Genomic DNA, 23,365 nt, shown 5'->3' with positions numbered 1-23,365 from the left:
GGTATTCTTGTTATTTTGTCATGGTGGGGGTATTTTTGTAAAAACCAAACCCTCGCCCACTGAAGCCTCTTTTGTTGAAATTGTAATTGTGGAAATAAAGTCTCGATTGCAATCGTTGCTCGAGTAATAAATGTGTTTGAGGATATAAGCGTGGGGGTGCATGAAAATAGGTGCTTTAAATGCTCCTTAGGGCACTCGTTAGCAAAACCCTTTCCAAAAAGGCCCTTAGTTTGTACCTAGTTATTACGTAAATACTAGGAACTTGATTCTTATTAGCTCCTAATTATGGCAATGTAATTAAGATTAATTAAGTAATTACTCTTATCATTTAATTAAGAGATTGTCTAGGTGGATAGTCATTGTCAAGACTCAAGATCAATCGATTCAATCCTAAGGATCAAGACGGGGGGGGGGGGGGGGGGGGGGGGGGGGGCATGTGCCTGATTGAGACCACTAATTTTGGCGAATGTAAGGTGACCTAGATGGTTCGCGTCCCACGACAAACATACAACCCATTCATAAGTTAAAGGAATACAAAAATCAATCCTTTAACTTCTCATGGTAAAATCCTAAATGAGGCTTGATGTGGGGGGCGTGGGCGCGGCCTAGAATCATCCAATCAAGTTGTGGTCAATGTAAATTGTTCTCGATGAGCACATTGGTGATTGTTTTTTTTTTTAACATTATTCGTTAATCAAAGAGCAGTCTATCAAAGTTGAAATCCGTTTTGGAGTAAAAAAAAAGAAAAAAATGAGAAGAAATACACAATGCCACGGCACAACAAGACAGAGAAGAGAGCTCAAATCCCCGTCAAACGCCAGAAACACTTTGAATATGACCAAACCATCAGGCATTTTTACTTCCATCTTTATTTTTTGGATGAAGTTCCATTCTAGAAGTGTTTTCCTTATCAAATATAGGGGGCCATTGCCCGTCAAGGTGGTGGCCAACCGTGAAGTCCTGTCAAGGTGGTACGTGAGCTCACGTACCACCCTTGATATTTGATCCAACGGCCGTTGGATCAAATATCAAGCGTCATTGTATAAAAACTCATGGTTAGCATATTTGAGAACTCAGTACAAGACTTATTATTTTTAAATAAATGACTGGATCCATTTCATCAAAGTTAACACCCTCTGTTGGCTAATAAATGCAAATCATTTCCCACATTACTTTTTTTGACTCCCACCACCAACCTAAGATAGATGAGGACCATTCGATCCCTACATCTTCCGGCAATTGGAGTTCCATGGTAGGACCCACCAAGTGGAGGGTCCCATTTGACTAAAGTGATGGCCACCCACCATCCTTATTGTATTAATTAATTGTGTTAGAGGAATGACTTTCAAAAAGAGGTCTCTCTCGAGACCAAAATGTCCTTTCATAGTGCTTATATTTTTCAACAAATGCCATAGACCTATATGTGATCCCAATTTTGAATCAACTCTTTCTGCCCGGCCAATGACATCAGACCAGAGATCATGAGCTATCATTGTGAAAATACACTCCTTAAGTAAGGGCATTTTAGTCATTTTCATTATATGCAACAAATGTCCTCTCCTACCCATTGAGCTCTATTTTGTTCTTTTGCTCCATGGCCACTATTCAAGACCCCACTTTTCAATGAAAACTCATTCCCTTTAATTCAATGAGCTCCTACACTGCAGAGTTGCGTTTGGATTGCTGGAATCGGGAATTGTTATTATTAACATGATTTTCGGAGAATTCTGATTTCTCGAATGAGAAAAAAATTTAAAAAAATCGAATAAAACATCCATTCCGACATTGGTAGAATCATAAGATCACCTCGTGGGACATGAATCAGATTCCACCATTTTACTACCTCTCGGATTCCACCATTCCTCCCTAGGTCAATTCCATCCTCTCGATTCCATTCATTCTTTTTTTATTTTTTTCAAACCAAAACCGAAATTGGACAAATTGGAATCAGAACCCGATTCCTAGCAATCTAAACACACCATTTATATTAATTAATAATTACTACTAAAAACCACTCTTAGGCTTGTTCCTAATAAACACTAGTTGGTCCCTATACACACACCATTTAACTTTGACCTATCAAACCTTCGTAAAAAGAATCTAAACCGTTGATTTTGTCATTCTTCTTTATCCTATGCATGAGATGTCCATTTGACTCATCAACGGTCTCGATTACTCTATAATAGTCGTTAGTCATCTTTCTAAGCTGGGATATTGAGGGCAGTTGAGTCATTTAAAAATAGAAACCCTCGTGGAAAAAGCGTAAAAAGACCAGCACATTTTTACTCACAAAATTAAGAAAGAAAGAACTTTGAGTCCTTACAGAAAAACAAAACTCAGAAACACAACACAACACAACAATCAGATCCTTAGATTTTATTTCCAAATTTATACATTACTCACCCCCAAATATCTCTTCATTCAACCCCCTTCCGATTTCTCTCCTCATCTTCCTATCATCTCCGATTCTCTTAGATTTTTCTTATCACTCTCTTCTCTCAATCGATTATTACTATTAATACCTAAACATCAACCCTAATTTTTTCCATGGCTACTGTTTCCGATTCTTCTTCCCGTCTCTCCTCGCCATGGTCTCATATCGTCCGACGTGGCGAATCGGATGCCGTAAATTCTCCACCTTCTTCATCGACTCCTTCGCCGGAGAGCACTGTGTCGGATTCTCCGGCAGATAATTCCGGCAATGCCGGGAAAAAGCCGGTTTGGAACAAACTTTCTAATGGTAGTGTTGAGGTCGGACCCGTCATGGGAGCGGATTCGGACTCTTGGCCCGCTTTATCAGAGTCCGCTAAGGCCTCTCCTAAATCATCTTCTGATTCTTTGAAAAATCAAAATCTCCCTGATGGATCATTGCAGGTATAAGAACTTTATTAATACTATAATTCTCTTTCTGTATTTTCTAGGTTTTTTTTTGTTACAATTGATTTGTATGATTTTGTTTCAATAGGGGCCTTTGATTGCATCATCACCAGTTAATAACAACAACAACAACATCATGGACAATACCCACAATAATAACCCCCAAAACAATCATAATGGAAACCCTAATTCAATTCCAAATCATACATACCCCGCCAGATCGAAATCCTTTAAGCGCGGGGGTGGTGGGCCTTCTTCCAATGCTAATTTCATGGTGGAAACACTTAATAATACTTCTGATAAACCCACAACAGCGGGGGGGCCAGTTTCGTCTCCAAAAGATCATCCTCATAAGAACAATAATTGGGAGACTGGATCAAAGGGGGTGTTTGTCTCGCAAGGCCATGTTGGGAATGATCATCCACGCAATAGTTATAAGAGAGGCAATGGAGGGTTTCATCCTCGTGGAGATGGTAATGGACCTTACCATAATAATTATTATGGGAACAGGCGTGATCACGACTCACGTACAAATTTTGAGTGGAATCATCATCGAAATTTTAGCAGTAGAGATCTCCACATGCAGCCGCCGAGAGGTTTTTCTAGGCCTTTTATTAGACCACCACCTAATTCCGCTCCATTTATCAATCCACCTGTTCGGCCGTTCGGGAATCCAATGGGTTTCCCTGGTAAGTCACATTGCCTCATGAAATTTAATTGGCTGTTTGGATGCATTGATTTTATTAACATTGTTTGTAAAATCCTGGATTTTACTAGCTAAAACCTAGATTTTTAAAGCTAAAATCCTGATTTTTCCAGAATGAGTGGTAACCCAACTTATTTACGCATTCAAAATCTAGGTTTTAGCTTAAAAAATCTTAAAATCTAGGCTTTAGATTAAAAAATCTAGGTTTTAGCTTATAAAATCATGGATTTTACAATATCGGATTATAAGATCCTTGGATACATTGATTTTATAAGCATTGATTGTAAAATCGTGGATTTTTACAAGCTAAAACCTAGATTTTTTAAGCTAAAATCCTGATTTTACCAAACTGAATGGTAACACCTTCTTTACGCATTCAAAATCCAGGTTTTAGCTTAAAAAATCTTAAAATCTAGGTTTTAGCTTATAAAATCAAGGATTTTACAATATCGGATTATAAAATCCATGTATCCAAACGGCCAGTAATGGTTTATTATTTTGGTTTCATGCTGACAATTTCTATCTGTTTTAGAAATGTCCTCTCCACTATATTACTTTCCAGCTCCACCTCCTGAGACCCATCAAGGGGTGCCATTCGTTACTCATACGCCCCCCTCAGCAATGTTCTTCCCTACACTGGATCCTCAGTTGCGTCCTAAGTTAGTAAAACAGATAGATTATTATTTCAGGTACATCAACATGGTCAATGTTATTCTGCTTTGTCTTCTTTTCTGTGTGAGTGACTTTATATCTTATCCTCTCTTTTTGTTTGTTGTAGTTCTGAAAATTTATGTAAGGACCCTTTCTTGCGGCGGAACATGGATGAACAGGGCTGGGTTCCTATTTCCTTAATTGCAGGCTTCAAGAAAGTGAGCTTTCTGGCATTAGAATTTTAGTTTCCTATTGATAGAAAATCTTTATTCGCTGCTAATTCATTCTTCTGAACATTGTTAGGCTTCTATGATTTGCATCTATTCCTGGACATTTATAGAGATTGGCACTGTTATAAACATAAAATATATAATCTCCTTATATGTTGTATCACTTGTATGCATTATGCTCAGTCAATTTTTAAATAAATTTTGAATGGTTTGAGCTGTAAGGAAGGCCAAACCTCTTTTTTTTTTTGAAAGTCTTATCCACATATTATTGGGAAATCTGCAGGTAGTGCTTGTGTCTATAAGTTGTAATTATGGTGAAGACGATACAGAACTTTAAGTGGCATGACTATTAACTTTAAATATGTTGTAGAGTGGCAATTGCATTTTTCTTTTCTTTTGTTCTTAATCTTTCATTTCCTAGTAGGCTCATCCTTGATTTCATTTATACGTTAATAGTTAGCTACTTCAGACCTGGATATTTTGTGCAAGACATGATGGTTATAGAAGTCATATGAAAGTGCTCATTCTTCATATGATGATCAAATACCATGTATAATCTAGTGATATGTTTTATTTTAATGATAAAAAATTATTTGAAAAATGTAGTACAAGCCACGACTGAGATAGCCACTACAAGTGACCAGAATAAAATAGTGCTAAAAATTACAAAAGAGACGCAAACGTCAAGGGGGAAGAAAAAAAAACTTCAAACTAGACCTTTCCAACCCCATACAGTCCAAACGGTCCGCGTCCCCATTAGCCAATCTCTTGACATGTGGAAAGCCAACTTGGATCCCCTCCAGTCGATTGTGGATCTCCTCAATAAGATCCACGAACTACCAATGAAAAGAGCTTCTCTCATTCAGCCACCTAATGACGTTTAAGGAGTCCCCTTCCACAATTAGCTTGCTTAAATCACCTCTCGGTTAAATTGTTACCCTAAAGCATTGCTCTTACTTCCATTTCATTAGAGCCCTTAATCCCAATTGACACAGAGAATAACCACCTGGTAACTCCATCCTCATCTCTTAGGAGACCCCCAAATGCATCTGGGCTGGGGTTTCCAATAAACAATAAACGATCAGTCAACATTTAGTTTTAGTTTCCCTCGGTTTGGCGGGGTCCATGAGTAGTTGTCGTGTCTCCTCCATCACTATTGCTTAGCTACAAATCTCCATCCAGCAGTGCCAAAATGCTTGAGAAGAACTTAAAACATGCCTGGAGGTTTACCCAAGAAAATGACTAGTGAGAAACCATGAATATAAAAGTAGGACCTTTGACAAAGCTTTTAAAAATATGAGCGCTCCTTTCCTTCCATATAACCCATACACTAGCCAGCATCACCAGTCTCCAAATAATCCTACCTCTCCGAGACCGTGACACAAAAACCAGCTCTAGTAATTCCGGGAACCAAGATGAGAACACCCAAGCCACATCGTATCTTCTCAATATACGACACCAAATGTCTCTGGAAACCCTGCAATGAAGGAATATATGATCTACTACTTTCCCCGCCTCCGCTCAGAGGGCACAATGGTCCACGATTAAGTTCTTACGGTTCGGCAAGTGATCGACCGTTTGAATCTTATCCTGGCACGCTGTCCATCCGAAGGTGTAGACTCTAGGTAGTGGTGCACTGCTCCAACCCCTAGCATTCTATATACTGTCAATAACTTTTGCCCCGAGTTGATGCTTTTCCTCCCTGAATCTCAACAGTTATTTTCCAAGTAGAGCTTTGCCATTAAGTCTTAGGATTCTGATACCTAATCCTCCTGATGGGCTTGCACCCCTCCTCCCAACTTACAAGGTGAAACTTTCTTTTCTCAACAGAGTTGCCCAAAGAAAATTTCTCTGAATTTGCTCATTACTCTTAATCACCGCAATCAGACATCTGAAGAGACAAAAGAAGTAAATCAAGATGTTTGCTAGGGGCAAGATAACCTAGTGATATATTGTGAAGTTGCATTTTAAATTTGTATTTTTTTACCAAGTGCAAATTTTTTATTGGAAGTGGCAACCATTTACTAAGAGAGGACCCTGTAACAGACTAGGCTCCAGAAATTAAACATCTGATGCATGGACTTCATCAGAAAAAATCCCAATGTTGCCAATTTATCAACCTATCAATTTTTGCTCCATGAATGTGAGAGAATTTCCTTTTAACACACATTAAGAATATGCTCCGTCCGTATGAGTTGCAGACGACATAAACATGAATGGTGGAAGTCCTTATTAAGTCACCAAGCAGTTAACGTCAAAAAAAGAAAAGAAAAAGTCACCAAGCAGTGAGTGAGGAATCTCCGTTAATCCATAGCTTGGAAGGACAGTGCTGTCATAGAAACTTAGTGATAGGGACCTTCCACGACAAGAAAGCAGCCAAGTGAAGCCGTGATGATTCATAGTCAAGTGGAGCCCACATGGCATTCCCACCCCTACAATTGGCCTCAATGTGAAGCCACAAGAGAAAGGAGGGTTACAATTGTCATTGTGACAAGTTTGACTTTGTTAAAAGTGTCAATTTTCCCCTTCTCTTGTGTTTTGTTAGATGATGATGATCATTATGACAAGTTTAGAGTTACCATTCATACATTTTACCATTCGAAAAAAAGAAGATGAGAGAGGCATTTGAGTTGGGTACATTTTCCTTAAGAGTCCATCTTAATTATTTTTGAATAAAAGAAAGTTTCCTAATTGGGTTAGACTTGGTTTAGGAAGTCAAGTCTACTTAGGATTAGTTTCTATTTCAGTTTAGCACTGTTATTAATTAATTGAAGGGTCCTTAGTTTCTATTTCAATTCTAGAGTCCTAATTAGAAGTCTAGGGAAAGTTGAATACTCAAAGTTGGCTTGGAGTTTTGTTTCCAAATTAGGAAGGAAACTCCCTTGGGAGATTTTTTTTTTTGAATGGTATCCATGTGGGAGATTTATATATGTAGGTTGACGGTCTTTCTCTTTACATGGAATATAAATACAATTGTAAACTTGCAAGTGTGCACTTGGATGTGATATCCCCATTGGATCCTTATGTGACACCTTGATAAAACCTAATAGTGTGATGCTCTAGGATACCTCAGTGTGATGTCCTGATAAGTTATCTTTTCTCTTTTCTCCATTAAGAACCTTCTACGTTCTTTAATTTCTGTCATCTTTTGCTTCCAAGCTTTGCTTCTTGCCTTCAAAAGATTCTGTATTCTTTCTCATATGATTGGGACTGTTTCTAAGAATTCCTTTCAATTACATGTGCTTTTAAACTTGCAAGTGTGCACTTGGATGTCATATCCCCATTGGATCTTTGTGTGATACCTTGATATAACCTAATAGTGTGATGCTCTAGGATACCTCAGTGTGATGTCCTGATAAGTTATCTTTTCTCTTTTCTCTTTTCTCCTTTCTCCATTAGGAACCCTTCTCAACTCAACTAAGCCTCTCTGTCCCAAACTAGTTGGGGCCATTAAGAACCTTCTACGTTCTGTAGTTTCTGTCATCTTTTGCTTCCAAGCTTTTCTTCTTGCCTTCAAAAGATTCTGTATTCTTTCTCATATGATTGGGACTGTTTCTAAGAATTCCTTTCAATTTCATGTGCTCAAGCTTGATGTCCAACCTACGGAGAGATCTAGTTAGTTGTCTGCCCTTCTTGGTATATCTTTCAATTTCATAGGGCAGATATTACTTATTTTAAAAAATAAATAAATTAAAGAACAGATCTGACCATTAGATCTTGTTCGAATGTCCTAGGCAGTTAGTGTTGTCATAAAGATTGATATTCACACCCTTAACAATCCTAAGTCATTGCTGTTTTCAAATTTCTCTAGCATTGAAGGCTACACTTGAGCAAATCAAATTGCTCATGTTCTCTTCGTGAATATTGCTGAAGCCGGAGCAACAAGTCAAGGCCAATAGGCATCTTCTTGAAGTAGAGCACTCATTATTGTTATGTATGAATGTTCTAAGAGCATATTGGAATGATGCAGTTGTCACAAGTATTGATTGATCAATTGAATGTCATCATCTGTTCTTCATGGTAAATCTCCATAGCCAGTTTTGTTCCTGACGATCCTCCGTTTTCTTTGCTGCATTTGTTTGAATGTGTACCCTTTGTATTATGTCTTAGTTTAAGTTTGGACAAACTTGATCACCGGGTTATAAAATGTATTTTGTTGGGATATTATCGCACTCATAAGGCTTTATCGTTGCTACAATCCCAAGTAGCACTTTGTTGTCTAGATGTTACATTTTTTTAACATACACTATATTTTCTAATTTCTACTCTGAATAATCAGTTTGTTAATCGAACTTCAACTCTCCGTTGTGTAATTGTATGAGTGCATTTTTTGAAGATACACAGACTAATGTTGTTTTGTAAGAGGCTCAACATTTACCTCCACTTCATATTTGCATGAGGCGAACCAAAGTTGTCTCATAGATACCAGTTACACTATGTCAACACCAATCAACTTTGTACTCTAATGATCCATCTCTTGCTGTTGATACTTTTTCTTTATTTAAACGGGGTTTTGGCTTGTAAACTTTACGATTATGAATTTGAGAAATAAAAATAGAGCTTTGAACCCTACTTTTCTGCATGGATTTAAATTTCCACCTAAATCGACCAGAAACAACCAAAATATTTTTTTTTCCATCCCCACCGAAATGCTTACCAAAATCGAAACCCATACCAAAACCAAATCCATAAGTGTATTAGTGTTATACTATATTAGTATGTGTTACATAATTATTATTTATATGAAATGAATGGGGTCTACGTATTATGGAGGTGAATGAGAGTGCGAGAGATCAAGTTCCCATTCGGGAAAATGTCACTAGGAATAGAGACGTAGAGAGGTGGGATACTGTTTGTTGCCAAGAAGGGAGAAGGTATGAGAAGGCGAAGACTGAAAGAAAGGCCTTAAACCTGATAGATTGGAGGTGTTCAAGCTGTCAATTCTTTAACTTCAAGCGAAAGGTAGCCTGTTGGAGATGTGACAAGGTGTGGTTGTCGCCTATCGCAGTACCCGAATATTCTTTGGCGGCCCTCCCCTTCCCCAATTCTACTTGAGAGGATGTCGCAGCTTGAAAATGTTGTTATTTCTAATCTAGGGGCAGAGCTTGAAGCCCTTGTGCTGGGGATTTCTTGGCAGCCTGATAATGATGTTATACCTAATCCAGGGGGCAGGGGTAGAGCTTGAAGCCCTTGTGTGGGGGATTTCTCAAGGTCACTCCCTTCTAATCGATCCCAGACACACACTACTGTATTTGGGGAAGAATGGCCTCGAGATGGAGGGGCCCATGGAAGTTCGGGATTTGGTTGTCTCGTGCGTGCGGAATCGACACGAGGTTTAATTAGACCTGGCAAACGGGTGGGCCGGGCCAGGGTTGACCCGCCCTGTACGGGTCCGGGTCAAACGGGCCGGGTCGACCCGTGGGTCACCCGCTTTTCTATTTTTTTTTTTCTGTTTTTATGCCCCCTGGCAAACGGGTCACCCATGAATAATTCAGGTCAGCGATGGTTCCATTTCTGAGATCTATGGTTTCATTATTATCTCTTGTAAAAGAAACCCAAATCAGAGAGAGAAAAAACAAAACCCTACTTTCACACTCCAAAAAAAAGGAACCCAAATCAGAGAAACAACTCTAATATGTTCTTAGATTGTAGAAAATGACCCATCTTTTATAAACCCACTAACCAAGATAAAAAAGAAACCCAATTTTGTATGAATCTAATCCAAAATGAAAAAACAAAACCCTACTTTCACACTAAAAAAAAGGGACCCAAATAAGAGAAATAACTCTAATGTGTTCTTAGATTGTAGAAAATGACCCATCTTTTATAAACCCACTAACCCAGATCAGAAAGAAAACCCAATTTTGTATGAATTTAATCAAAAAAGAAAAACAAAACCCTACTTTCACACTCTAAAAAAAAGGACCCAAATAAGAGAAACAACTCTAATATGTAACTCTTCTCTATCACTCTGAGACAAAACCCAGATCAGAGCAAACGAAAAAGGGCTTACCTTTTATAAAAGAGAATAGGTCGAATCTCTAAAATGAAATGGAGAAGATGAACGGTGCCGTCGGCGAGAGGGGGCCACTAGAAAACGGTGCCGGAGGAGGTGGCGTCGGCGAGAGGGGAACCTTGGTCTCTTAGGGTTTGAGACTTTGACTGGAGAGTAGAAACGTCAAACGAAAGAGAAATTTCGCAAACAACATTACGCCTAAAAAAAAAACCAACTTACATGACATTTTTACGAGCACCCACAGGCCAACCCAGACCGGTCCAGTTTTTACGGGCCGGGTGGACCCGCTGGTCAATTTAAAACGGGTCGCAGATGGGTGGGCCTGGTCGACCCGCGGGTCCGGGTCACTTCTTGCCAGGTCTAGGTTTAATCTTTATTCGATTGATGGCTGAGGTTATCATTGTGTCGCATGCGAATGCAAACATGGTGTTTCTAATCCAATAATGGGGAAATTTGTTAGAATCCCTATTTGAGGAGTTTTCACCCCCGTCCATGAGGTATTTTTCGTTATTCTCCTCTTGTTGGTGGGAGGTAGCTGGAGTTCACGCTCATACCTGGTGCGAAGAAGGCTTCATATAGCCTTAGGGGCGATGACCGGCTTGCTGGAATGTGGATCTCTCTTGCTGGCCGAGAAGAGGTTATGAATCTGAAAAACTTCTGATTTAGGCATCCAAATCGGTGCCGGACTCATTAGCCTTACTGTAAACATTGATTAGGCAACCATCTGGGTCATGGTTAAAAAAGTTCAGAGTACCGTGACACCATCCGACGGAGCCGCGACGGCTTGGATCGATTTGTTGGGGCTGTTTCTCCCACTCTTGGGAACCGGGATCATCTTTTTGAGTGTTTGGCGCCCGATAACTTGTAGTTGCCTCTTTCTTTGCCTCTTTCGACGGTTGCTACAGTGGGACATCAATGTGATGGTCTCGGTTTCATGTTGAACCAGCCAAACAAGGCAGGGATATAAAGAACAGCTGGTTCGAGAGGAGGTGGAAGAAACTCTAGCGCATGCTAGCACATGCTGTAATTCAATTTTGAATTGCCTATGCTATAAAGCAAATGTGCGTGTTTGGTGAAAGTTCTGAAGGAGGTCGATTCATGGCTTCTTTTTTGGAAGGTTTGCATCTTGGAAGGTAAGACGATAGCTTGTCTCTTCCGTCGCAGAGGGAGGCGTGCTCCCTTGTAAATAGGGCTGCAAATGAGCCGAGCCGAGCTGAGCCGAGCCGAGCTTTGGGGTGTTCGGGCCCGGCTCGTTTAGTTTTTATGAAGGCTCGTGTTCGGCTCGGCTCGTTTAGTTTTCGAAAAAGCTCAGCTCGGTTCGACTCATAAAATATTTGAGAAAGCTCGGCTCGGCTTGTCTCAAGAATGATAAAAACATACATCTGTGGGATTTGAACCCAAGCCCCCTCTAAATCCAGCGCCTTAACCACTTGGCCAAACTTTCATTGTGATAAACAACCCACATTCTTTTGTTTTATATATAAAAAGCAAACATAATCCAAGCTTTAAAGCTCGGCTCGTTTATGAACCGAGCCTAAAAAGCTCGCGAGCTTTTCCGAGCCAAACTATACAAAGCTCAAGTTCGGCTCATTTATTTGGCGAGCCTAATTTTTGGGCTCGGGTTCGGCTCGTTTAGTAAACGAACGAGCCCGAGCCGAGCTTTTAACGAGCCGAACCCAAACATGTTCGCGAGCCGGCTCGGTTCATTTGCAGCCCTACTTGTAAATAAAGTCTTCGTCATCCAGAAAAATTGAGCGAAAAATAATTAGGACGACGCCATTCAAAATTAATAAATAAATAATAATAATAATAATAATAATAATAATTATGACCATTGCTAACTCACAAGGAATATCTTCAAGATGATTTGCTATGTTTTCATACCCAAATGGAGCAAGATAATGAGATGTTGAGGAAACCATTTGATTGTGCCGATCCAATGCTGCATTCAAATAAAATAATCTATTAAGAGAGGTAAATTTGAAACTTAGAGGTAAGTGTGTTTAATTCCGAGTTTGCAAGTACCTTTAATTATTTAGCAAAAAGGGATTCATTTAATTGTATAAACAAGTTGATTCTTCAACGTCAAAATTTCCTTGGTTTGCTTACATCATCTCATTTGGTTTGGTACATTACCTCCCCCACCTTTTTGGATTTAGAAATTTCTTTGGATTTTGTTGCACCTATTTGAAATCATGAATGACTTTGTAAACATAAACAAAATATATGTACAAATTTGGGAGAGTGACTTAGACTATGTGATCTTGCCATTTCAAAGTGAAGTTAGCTTTCTTGTAACACAAGACTTTCTTATGAATGCAAATAATGAAATCTTATGCTTGATGGACTTCTCATCACTAACAAAGGACATTGGTCAAGACCTAAAAGCCTTATGTCACACATTGATTTTGTAAAATTTCTTCTTTGTTCTATTACTTCACTGGTATGCAACCATATTTCTTTGAAAAGATTGGGATATATAAAGAGAATAGAAGAACTTGATTGGTTCTTGCACCCAAGGATTGAAATTTCGGTTTCGGCCTCAGCAAAAAACGAAATTTCAGTGGAAATTTTGGCAGAAATTTCTGTTGAAATTTTGGCAGAAATTTCTGTGGAAATTTTGGCAGAAATTTCTGTTTCGGTGGAAATTTCGGTGAAAACCTTATAATATCGACCGAAATTTAAATTTCGGTCCCGGCTGAAATCCGAAACATCAATTGTGTTGTTGTCATGGTGCATGCGAGAAGCACACCAAGAGTCTTGTATATGTATGGATTCCTAAATTTGATAAATATGAAATGAAATATTACATGGAAGCCTTTCCTTGAACATGTACTGTTTATGACTTTTTCTGGATGTACCTGGCATAAGTTTCGTCGTGGTAACCTGGCATAACTTTCATTGTGAGTGTGCCAAATCTCTTTTTGGACAAATGCTGGCATAGTAACTTATTTTTGGTGCAATGGATACATGTAGCTTATGTAGAGACCTCTATTTGCTTTTGTGATACAAAGTACACACTGGCGTCAACACTAGATGGGTTCCCTTTCTCCACGGCTCATGCCACTAATGGTTTAACATAGTGTTATGCCTCATAGTTTCGTAATTTCTGTCCACATGCACAACATGATGTAATCTAGAATAGAATTTGACTTGACATGGCTTCAAGGTGTTATTTGATCCTCAAAATATGAGGGTAATTTCTTCTCAGTGTGCTGAGTCATTAAGTATATCAAGTTGTCTGGTGATTTTATTGAGTTAAAGAGGCATCTAATTAGAGGCAATGGGGATTGAAGTGCAGATATTGGTTATATTTGGAGCTAAGATCGGGCTTTGACATATGCACCCAATACATGACTACAAATAAGCATTGGACTTGAATTGCGAGTTTGAATGAGATGACATGAAGGTATTGGAAGTAGTTTTTGAAAACCTGGACTCGAACAAGAATGCGCCAGGGCAGAACCAAGTTGACCCGTGTCAATGATCGTCACAATCAATTTTTCGTTGACTCGGGATGATTCAAAGGAGTTTTTGATGACTCGCTAGGCGAAACTTGAACATAAACTCGCTGTTTTAAAGCTGAGTCGAGTCGCATGAGTCAATGATTGACTCAAGTTTCTAAATAATGTTTGGAAGCAAGGTCATCCTTTGTTGAGTTTTTTTTTTCTACAGCTTATTTCCTTTATGGAATCAGCAATTGAAAATCAAAATGATGAAACAATGAAGTATTTCTTTAGCTATTTACTTCTCTCTATTAATCACTATTAAAAGATAGTGATTAAAAGTGGAGTCTGGGTAGATCTGTGGCTAGGAGAGTCTTTGTTGTGCCACGTAATTTCGAGCCTATACCTCCTAGTGACCAATAGAGTGGCTAGAGTATGTGACTAAATGGAGAGGGGGGTGATCGGAGGGTGGTTTGGTCTCTTAGGTTTAGGCGTAACGAAAAAGAGAGTGAGATTTCTAGCCTATCATTCCTTCTTTCCTGTCTCTATTCCTGTTATTGCTCACCTAATGAATCGGACTGTAGATTCTGGATAACAAATCTGAACGGATTATTCTCGATTCGCTCTTTCTTCTTCAGGTTGGCCTCTTTAAATAGAGAAGCATCTTGTAGTGCTCGGATCTGGAAGTCATTGGCACTGCCCAGAGTGGTGACTTTTCCCAAGATGGAATCATTTCGGTTTCGGTTGTAAATTTCGGTGGAAATCCTGTAAAATGAAGGAAACATATGCAAATGGTAGAATTTAAAGATGAAACTTCAGGAAATGTTAGAATAAGCACAAATATACATTTAGAAACCATCACATAGGCAAGACTACCATCCATAATGGTTTAAAAATATCGAACACCTAGTAAGATGCACTGTCGCACGTCTGGTAATTTAGTACATACAAAATTTCACATGTAATGCATATAAATATTGGTACATAATACATGCACCACATTTTGCACGCAATTCATATACATATAATTATGTAATGCATAGTAATATAGTATGTTACTATTACACTTACGATTTTGGTTTATGCATTTCAGTCATTTCGGTTTCCGTTTTGGTGGGGATGGAAATGGAAACATTTCGGCCATTTCGTGTCGGTTTTGGTGGAAATTTAAAACCTTGTTTAAGTATCGTGCATCACAACCATCTGATTTAGGTCACCATAGACAACTCTGACAAATCTTTTTATCTGAAATCAACCTGATTTTAAAAAAAAGGTAGAAATCACCTTGATGCTTAATCTTTTTGCCAAGATACTTTGGAAATCTACAATTGTGGATGGACAATGGTACTCATGAAAAGCCATGGCCCAATCACTAGTTAATTTAGTAAAAATATTACTAGTAAGTTGATAAAAAAACCATGGCCCAATCACTACTTAATTTCGTAAAAATATCACTATTAAGTTGATCAAAAAGCATTCTGTTAGGTACATCTGCCTTTTCAATGAATTAGAATGTATCATTATCTACCATTTAACTAGAAGATTCCAAGTTGTGTTTCTTCCATGGAAGCAGATCGTATTGCCTTCTACATCTTACACTAATGTGGAAGATCCAAATTTGTGACGGACCCAAAATTTAAAGGCCATTCTGATGCATAAAGCTGCTTTGGTATGGATGCGCATAAAATTCTCCACAATATAACCTCTCAAGTAGCATCTTTATTTAGAGAAACAATACCATTTTTTGTTTAATACTCCACAATAAGGATTGAGCGGCTATATAACTGATGTCCCAATGAGAGAGTCCATGGTTCTGCATGTGCTCTCTACTTTGATGCAAAATATTTATGCAACATAGATTGTACGTTGGCTAGAGATGTTTGGTACTTCGTGCTGAATCTATTCAAAGCTTACTGGGATTTCCCAAAGCACATTGCGGATCTATTTGAGGGGTGGACCTATGCCCCCTGGCCTAGGAGAGGCCAAATTTTGTGGATCTTGGCTGTGTTGGATTTGCTTTGGGCTATTTGGAAAGAAAGAAATAGTCGGGCCTGGTGCACCTAGGAGTTGCTGCACCATTCAACAACAAATTTTTTTTTCTTAGTTGTGCAGTGGGCTAGAGGGCGAGCCTTGGCGCAACGGTAAGGTTGCTCCATTGTGACCTGGTGGTCACGGGTTCGAGTCACGGAAACAACCTCTCTGCAAAGCAGGGGTAAGGCTGCGTACATCTAGCCCTCCCCAGACCCCGCAATGGCGGGAGCCTCGTGCACTGGGCCGCCCTTTTTTTAAAGTTGTGTAGTGGGCTATAGTCTTCCCTAACTTTGGAGCTGTTTCTAAATTATCCTTGGGAAGATATTGATTTGAGGTGCGATCGAGCAAGTTTATTCCTAGCAAGCCGCCCCCAGAAGTCTATCTCTCAGATTTGTGAAACTGAACTTTGACGTGTCTAGTATTGGGAACCCAAGCCAACAGGCATGGGAGTCTTTTTGGAGAGGTAGATGATGAGACTAAGTGGGCTTACTCTGGCCCTTTTTGGTAAGACAGATGCAATTGACACGGAAATGCAAGCCCTGCTTGCTGACATCCATTGATTGTGGAAGGTGAGTCACTAAACCTAATATGGTCGGTGAACCAGGGAGCGAGCTATCTGCGGAGGTTTGTTGATGCAATCTAAAGAGGTTCTAGACCGAGTCGAGGGACTTCCTGTGAAGTTTCAACATATTTGGTGCTCCACCAATAGTGAGGTTGATTGTTTGGATCGTTCTGGAATTGTTAGACCCGCCATAGGGTTTTTCTTTTAACTTTCTTGCCGCCTAATTCTTGTTTGCAGTGTTTCTTTTTTTTTTGGTTTGGTTTGTATCTGACTTTCTTGGTCCCTGTCGTTTAATAAATCATTGCCATTCAAAAAAAAATTCTGTAAGTCATCCAAGAAGATCAACAATCAATAGTTTTGTCCTTAATCATTTCCAACTAGAAGACACATCCTCTCATCTTCATCTTTTGATGGATGTTTTTAAAATGTTATGAGAATTATGTACTCTAACTTGTCTGTGAAGAAGGCTTCAAAGCTCCTCTTTGTTGTTGAGAGATGTCTTCACTATTGATGAGCACAGGTCAATACAGGTAGACAAGGTTTCCACCACCACTAGCCAAGAAAAGCAAGAGCTTTTATCCTATTCAGTAGGCCATTGTCTTGTAACATTTGATGCCCTCTTGAGTCGCTGTGTGAAAGCACTTCTGTTCTAAACCCCAAGGAAAACCATGTCTTCCTTGTGCATGCACACATACCAACCCAGTTTGCCTGCCTTATGGGGCTGTGCTATTCTAAAGGAACTTATCTCACTTTTATGATCCACAAAGGAGGCTGGAGTGGAATTATTATGTGTTCGGGAAGAGAGGTTATCCATTTTATTCTTTGTACCAAGTTACCTAGCTGAGTGTGCTTTTATTTATCTAAATACATTTTCGATGACTTTATGCTTTTTGAACGAATATTTATTTGATAACGTTTTATTTTTAATATCGTACGATTCTATAGAGATTTCATCAGTGTTGGTTTTTCAACGGTCCCTGTCTTTGGGATTGGAATGGTTATGCACAGGGACCCTGCTGTACTGCTTTTATTGTTGGTTGGTCTTGGGTCTAGCCAAATGGAGTCCTAGGGTATGTTGATCTCATAAAGTTAGGTCTGCAGATCTGACATTGAACTAAGGAGGCAACTTTGGGTCTACTCTTTAGGTCATCTTTGGATTCAATTGGGTCTGACGGTTTCATTTCATAATTTTCATGGGCTTACTTTGTTGGATTCTTAGTGCCACGTGGGCGTGGTGCCCTCCGTACCCAGAAATCGCATCTTTGTGAGTTGTAAGATATAGGGAGCACCCGACTAAGAGAAGACAGACTTGTATTGTACCCCGATGGGAACCACGATCGGATGGTTCATTCAAGCTTAACTTCGATGGAAGCTCTTTTGGAAATCCTGGGAGGGCGGGTATTGGGGGTGTTGTTTGGGATCACAATCAAGGTTACCTGGAACGCGGTTCGTTCCGGTACGCGGTACAGGAACAGGAACGGCGTACGATGAGGGTAGGTTAAGTCAGTTGGCTATTTTAGTTCGCGGGTCGATTTGGAGTGCAAATCTGGGTCGCTTTGGTACTCTATATACATAATTTCATATATTTTTACAAGAATATCATTCTATAGTCCACACTACATACATTTAATAAACAAAACCAAAAACCTTGTGGATGCCATTCATATTTATTCAAAATGAAAATTCCAGTTCCACTCCAATCCATAATATATAAAATTTGAAGATCTCTAAATATCACTAAATTAAGTAACAACATATATTGCATTCTCAATCTTAAATGAAAGCAAACGGAAAATAACTACTCAGGTTTGAAATAAGAACATAAAAATATGAACAAACTAATAAATTATGCATCTCTCCCTTTCGTGCGGGTCGCTATTTTTGGTGATCCAGGTTACAAACGACCCACCTTTCGGGTCGGCGACCCTGGATCGCGGGTCGGAGGGTGAGAGGGCGATCCTTGATCACAATTCCCGAGTTATCATGTTGTATTCAGGACCAGCCGGAATATGCGATGCGAATGAAGCGGAGACAACGGCATTACTTTTTGGATTAAAATGGTATGCTGCCCACAATTTAGGTCCTTTAATCGTGGAAGTATAGTCATCGAATATTATCCCGTGGGCTGCAAATCGAGGGTGTAGGCCTTGGCGTTTGGCGAACAAGATTGATGAGATTAGGGATCTTGTTCGTCTGATTAGACCCCAGCTTGTTCATAGAAGGAGATCAGCGAATTCAATGGCTGATGGGTTGGAGAAAGCCGGTGTAAATCGTGCCGTGACACTTATAGTGGAAGACCTTAATGATCTGTTGTACTTTTAAGGTTTCTTGCTATGGGGTTGGGTCATGATGTATGCTGTTGTTGGGGACTACTTGTCCCCTTGTATTTGGTCTTATGATTAATAATATATGTTAGCTTTTCAAAAACAAGAAAAAGAAGATATAGCGAGCATCATCTGATCATCTCTTGTTTACCATGTGCAGCGGGAGTTGGAGATCTCTATCCTATAGCCTGTGGCTTACTTTGAGACTTCTTTAGGGGAATTAATGTGTTTAGGGTCAATGTTTTGAAAATCGAAATCGAATCGTAAATCGTGATAGGGATCGAATCGTATCGGATATATATCGTATCGTAAATCGTAAGATTCATTCAGAAATTTATACATACATACATGCACACACACATACACACACACACATATATATATATATAATAATAATAAAAAAAAAAATTATAAACAAATTAAAGAATACAAAATAGCTAGTTATTTAATTTTCATCCAAATTCATTAATTCAAATAGAAACTACCATGACTAGCCATTCAATATCGTAATACAATTGTTTGCTAACAAATTTGACACATACAAATCAGCTATTTTTCATCTAAACCCATGCATATTGGTTAATAATCTTCAAAAAAAAAGAAGACACAAGATCATATCAATTCTCAAGGCCTCAAATTTCAAATGACAAATGTCAATCATAATAGACTGGCGTCATTGGTGTTGTCCTCATCATAGTCGTCTCCCACCTCGATGTAAGTAATGCGCTCAAGCACATGCACTGTGCTTGACTAATTCGATTCGTTTGAACTCCTACTCTTCTTCCTTGTGACGTATTCTTCCTTCTGATAAGAGGGATTTCGAAGGGTTCCTTTAGTGTAGAAAGATAATGAGGTCTTTCGAAAGACAGTCCTATTTTCTTTTATACGAAACTTAATTTGGATAGATCGCATGAGTCATATGAATTGTAAGATTTACGATCGAAGCGTATGATTCACACAAATTAAGATTCAATCATGGGATTCAAATCGTTGTGCATAAGATTTGATTTGACTCATAAAATCGAATCGTAAATCATGAGATTTTCAAAACAATGTTTAGGGTCTCTGACAAATGTTTTTTGTTAGTGCAATTTTAGATGTTGTTTTGGATCATGAAGTTTTTCACCCCTAGGGATTTGACAGCAGTTGCAAAGGGGATTATTCCAAATTTCCAACTTTATCAAAATCTATATTGAAGTAGCTGGAGTAACCCAAGGTGTGCAAAATTTGGGCTAATGTTTTGTAATGCAGAGACGACATGACACTGCCTGAGGTTCTAAGCCTGTGGCGGATGCCATTTTTTTTTTTTTTTTGGTATTGTATTGAAGATATTGCTGAGTATTGGAAGGTCTTAGGGATCTTCCGCAATTGCCCTTGATAAGTTTAATTATTAATAGAGATTAATATAGAAGGCACCCCTTCCCTGGAGACTGCTTTAATTTTATTTGTTGATATCAAAGATTGGCTTATTATAGCTGAATGCTATTCAGGCTTTTGACATCAATCTGAAACATACTAAATCAGAAGCTTTACTAACCTCCATATATTTATATTTATACATATATGGTATTTCCTTTTGGAATTACTGTAGTTTTGAAAATAGCTTGGGAACTCTTATCATTTAAAATTTCCTCAGCACTGCGATTATGAAAAGGAAAAATCGGGTTTTCCATTTCCAAATTTTGATGGGAGTTTCTATGCCGAATGTGGCAGTTGATCAAGCCCTTACTCCACTCTAATTGCTTTTTATAATCGATTTTCAAAGAAGTGACTTCTGACAGAATCCATATATTTTATCCAACTTTAACACATCTAGGTAACTTGATAGCCAGTCTATGTAATTGAGGAAACAAGTTCTGTTGTAACATGTGCTAGACATCTATTGTTTTCTGTTCCATTGCATTTAGACTAATTCCGGTTTGTATTTTTCTGTACTTTCAAAAATTATACGTATGTTCCATTGCATATACACATACTGGTGCGTGTATTTTCTGCACTTACAGAAAATATACGGCCATGCATAGAAGGAATTGCTCTTTTTGGTGCATTGTGCAAGTTAAGATTATCAGGTCATCCACTTTATATTGGATAAGATTGATTGCATTTTTCTTTGTATTTATTTGTGCAAAGGAGAAATGGTTCTTTGGTATTTGTTGCAGGTGATGCTGTTAACAAACGGCCTCCAGTTGACAAACATTATCCAGTTCATATTGGATACAATACGAACATCAACTGTAGTAGAAGTGCAGGTAATCTTCTTTCTTTTCTTTAGGCCCGGTTTGGATTGCAAGAAAGCATTTCTGATGGAAAAATTTTGTTGGGAAATTTTTCTCTTTCCACAATTTAGAAGGAAATGATATGGTTATGGTTAATTTGGATTTTGGTCAGATATTATCATAAATTGTAAGTCCCTCTAATTAGAATTTGAATAGGATTGGTTCTAATTATCTTTTTCATGTGTTCGAAAAGTAGGAAATTTTAGAAATATTTTTCCTTTTCAAACTTTTCCACAAAATTCCTGCCATCCAAACAGAGCCTTAGTTCAATCTGATCCAAGGTGCTTTTATTTTCAAGATTTCCTTCTAAATGCTGTACACATCACGTGTCCTTTTTTTCAGGGTGACAAAATAAGGAAGCGCAATGATTGGATGCATTGGCTGCTGCCACCACCTTATCAGTTTGCTACTGTGTCTGGCCCACCATCCCCAGCAACATCAGACTCTGATATGTTGGCGAATCGCATCCAAAATGTCGGGTTACACGACGGATCAGGTAACCATGAAAGTATGAGGAGTTCTGTATATGCTCATATTGAAGGGGGGGTCTTAAGTAGATCAACATCAGGGGAGTCAAATGGAATATCTAATGGGGAAGGAACTGGCTTCCTCTCTGTTCCAACTGATAATGATCAATCCATGTCTGCAAGAAGTTTAGGCAATAGCGATTCGAGCTAAGCCGCATTTTCACTGTTAAAAAAGGGGGATGGTTTCTGGGCGGAGAGGGGAGGAGGGCTTTTTCGGTTTTGTAAAATACTGGTCTATGCCTAACTTTGAGCATGGCACAATCAATGGGTGAATATCTAAGGTAAAAGGAGCGAAACAAACCAAAATCAATGCTAAAGAAAAATTATTAAAAAAAAAAAAAAAGGACAAAAGAGACCAAAAGGAAATTCTAGTTTCTATGGGCTACTTTGAGGTTGTTGGGTTTTGTATAGCTGGGTTTGGTTTGGATGAAGGGTGCTTATTTATGATGATTTTCTCATTGCATGGTTGAGGTCTTTGGGGAGGGGAACCAAGTTTTGAGGTAATTTCCCTAGCCATCCCCTCAGCTTTGCTGGGTTAAATTAGCTCAATTTTGTGGATGATTTGAAGGTATTTGGAGACTTGGAAGAATAAAGGGTGTGAATCTGCTGGATGCTGCTCTCTATTCCCTGAGTCCCTTATTTTACTCTCTTTTGTTACGGATAATTATATATCTATAATACCTTTGCTTCAAGAGTCATTGAAGGTTTTTTACTGCATAAAATGCCCTGAGAAAAGGGATAAACATTTGCTGGGTTTTTATATAACATAAACATGCTCTGGATTAATGTGACTTGACTTTGAACTAGTTCTTGGGTTCTGACCCCTGCTTTTGGTGTTATGTTTTCACATTAGCTAGAATTTAATTAATTAGTTTCTAGTAGAAATTTGACATTTAAAAGATTTTTGCTGAGTTATGCCTTGTTTTAAGGGAATGGAGTTGTAGCGGTTCCCTTTCAGGCCATCAACCTTGCCGGAATTGGGGGCACTTCCGATTTTGCTTGATTCTGGCATTTGGTTGAAAAATAACTGAACAGAATCAGGAGACAGAAATGACATTGGAATGGGTCAAAGGGGGGGGGAGGATAATGCCAGTATCTGTTTCTTCCCCTAAGAGATGGTATTCTGATTCTGCCTTAGCAGGATTGAAATTATTATTATTATTTTTATATTAATTTTTTCATTCTATGTGTGGGGGAATCAGAATAGGATGTTTATTCGGATTCCTGATCCAAACACATTAGTGTGGCTTGTTGTTTGCTTGGATCTACTCTCGACTCTATAATTTGCCACAGTTTTACCTTTCAAAAAAAAAATTGGTACAGTTTTATTCAGCTTTTATTTCAGAATTTGTAGCAGAAGCTGTACCATTTGTCAGAATTCTAAGCTGTGTATAGCACAATACTGTCTTGTTCAACAGCCATTGTGTTGGCATTCTTTATATCATCTTTTCTGACGTTTCTAGCTTTACCTGAGAAATCTCTTATATTCAAACATGCCTGTAGGGAGCTCTTGTGGGTAGAGCTTCTGGTGACCAAAAGCATGGTAGGAATGTTTCATGCAATATACATAAGGAGGACTGATCTCCAAACTGCTAGGAAGAACTGAGGAACTTGGAAATCACTTTAAGTAATTTCAAGTCTAGTCAAACAGAGTCCCTATCATTCAAAGCACCTTGCCTTGCCTTTTCCCTGCCACATGATTCCAACTTTCCCCGTCAC

General features: G+C 38.7%; 1 protein-coding gene across 1 annotated transcript; it reads left to right on the top strand.

Moving 5' to 3' along the window:
• The first annotated feature begins 2,290 nt into the window (after positions 1-2,290).
• LOC143886531 (la-related protein 1C-like) lies at positions 2,291-22,449 on the top strand. The gene is made up of 6 exons (XM_077390542.1): positions 2,291-2,874; positions 2,966-3,566; positions 4,116-4,272; positions 4,362-4,452; positions 21,003-21,092; positions 21,462-22,449. Exons 1-6 carry the CDS (start codon positions 2,548-2,550, stop codon positions 21,795-21,797), a joined length of 1,602 nt encoding a protein of 533 aa, XP_077246657.1. The 5' UTR covers positions 2,291-2,547; the 3' UTR covers positions 21,798-22,449.
• The last annotated feature ends 916 nt before the right edge of the window (positions 22,450-23,365 follow it).

Source organism: Tasmannia lanceolata, unplaced genomic scaffold, assembly GCF_043159265.1.
Source record: "Tasmannia lanceolata isolate RefF3 unplaced genomic scaffold, GAP_Taslan_0.1 ptg000011l, whole genome shotgun sequence".
In the NCBI taxonomy this organism is placed as follows: Eukaryota; Viridiplantae; Streptophyta; class Magnoliopsida; order Canellales; family Winteraceae; genus Tasmannia; species Tasmannia lanceolata.
This window is presented reverse-complemented; position numbering and strand designations above follow the sequence as displayed.

Coding starts and splice junctions, on each gene's coding strand:
- LOC143886531 (XM_077390542.1), top strand. CDS start 2,548: ATGGCTACTGTTTCCGATTCTTCTTCCCGTCTCTCCTCGCCATGGTCT. Junction 3,567..4,115: donor GAATCCAATGGGTTTCCCTG/GTAAGTCACATT, acceptor TATCTGTTTTAG/AAATGTCCTCTCCACTATAT. Junction 4,453..21,002: donor TAATTGCAGGCTTCAAGAAA/GTGAGCTTTCTG, acceptor TATTTGTTGCAG/GTGATGCTGTTAACAAACGG.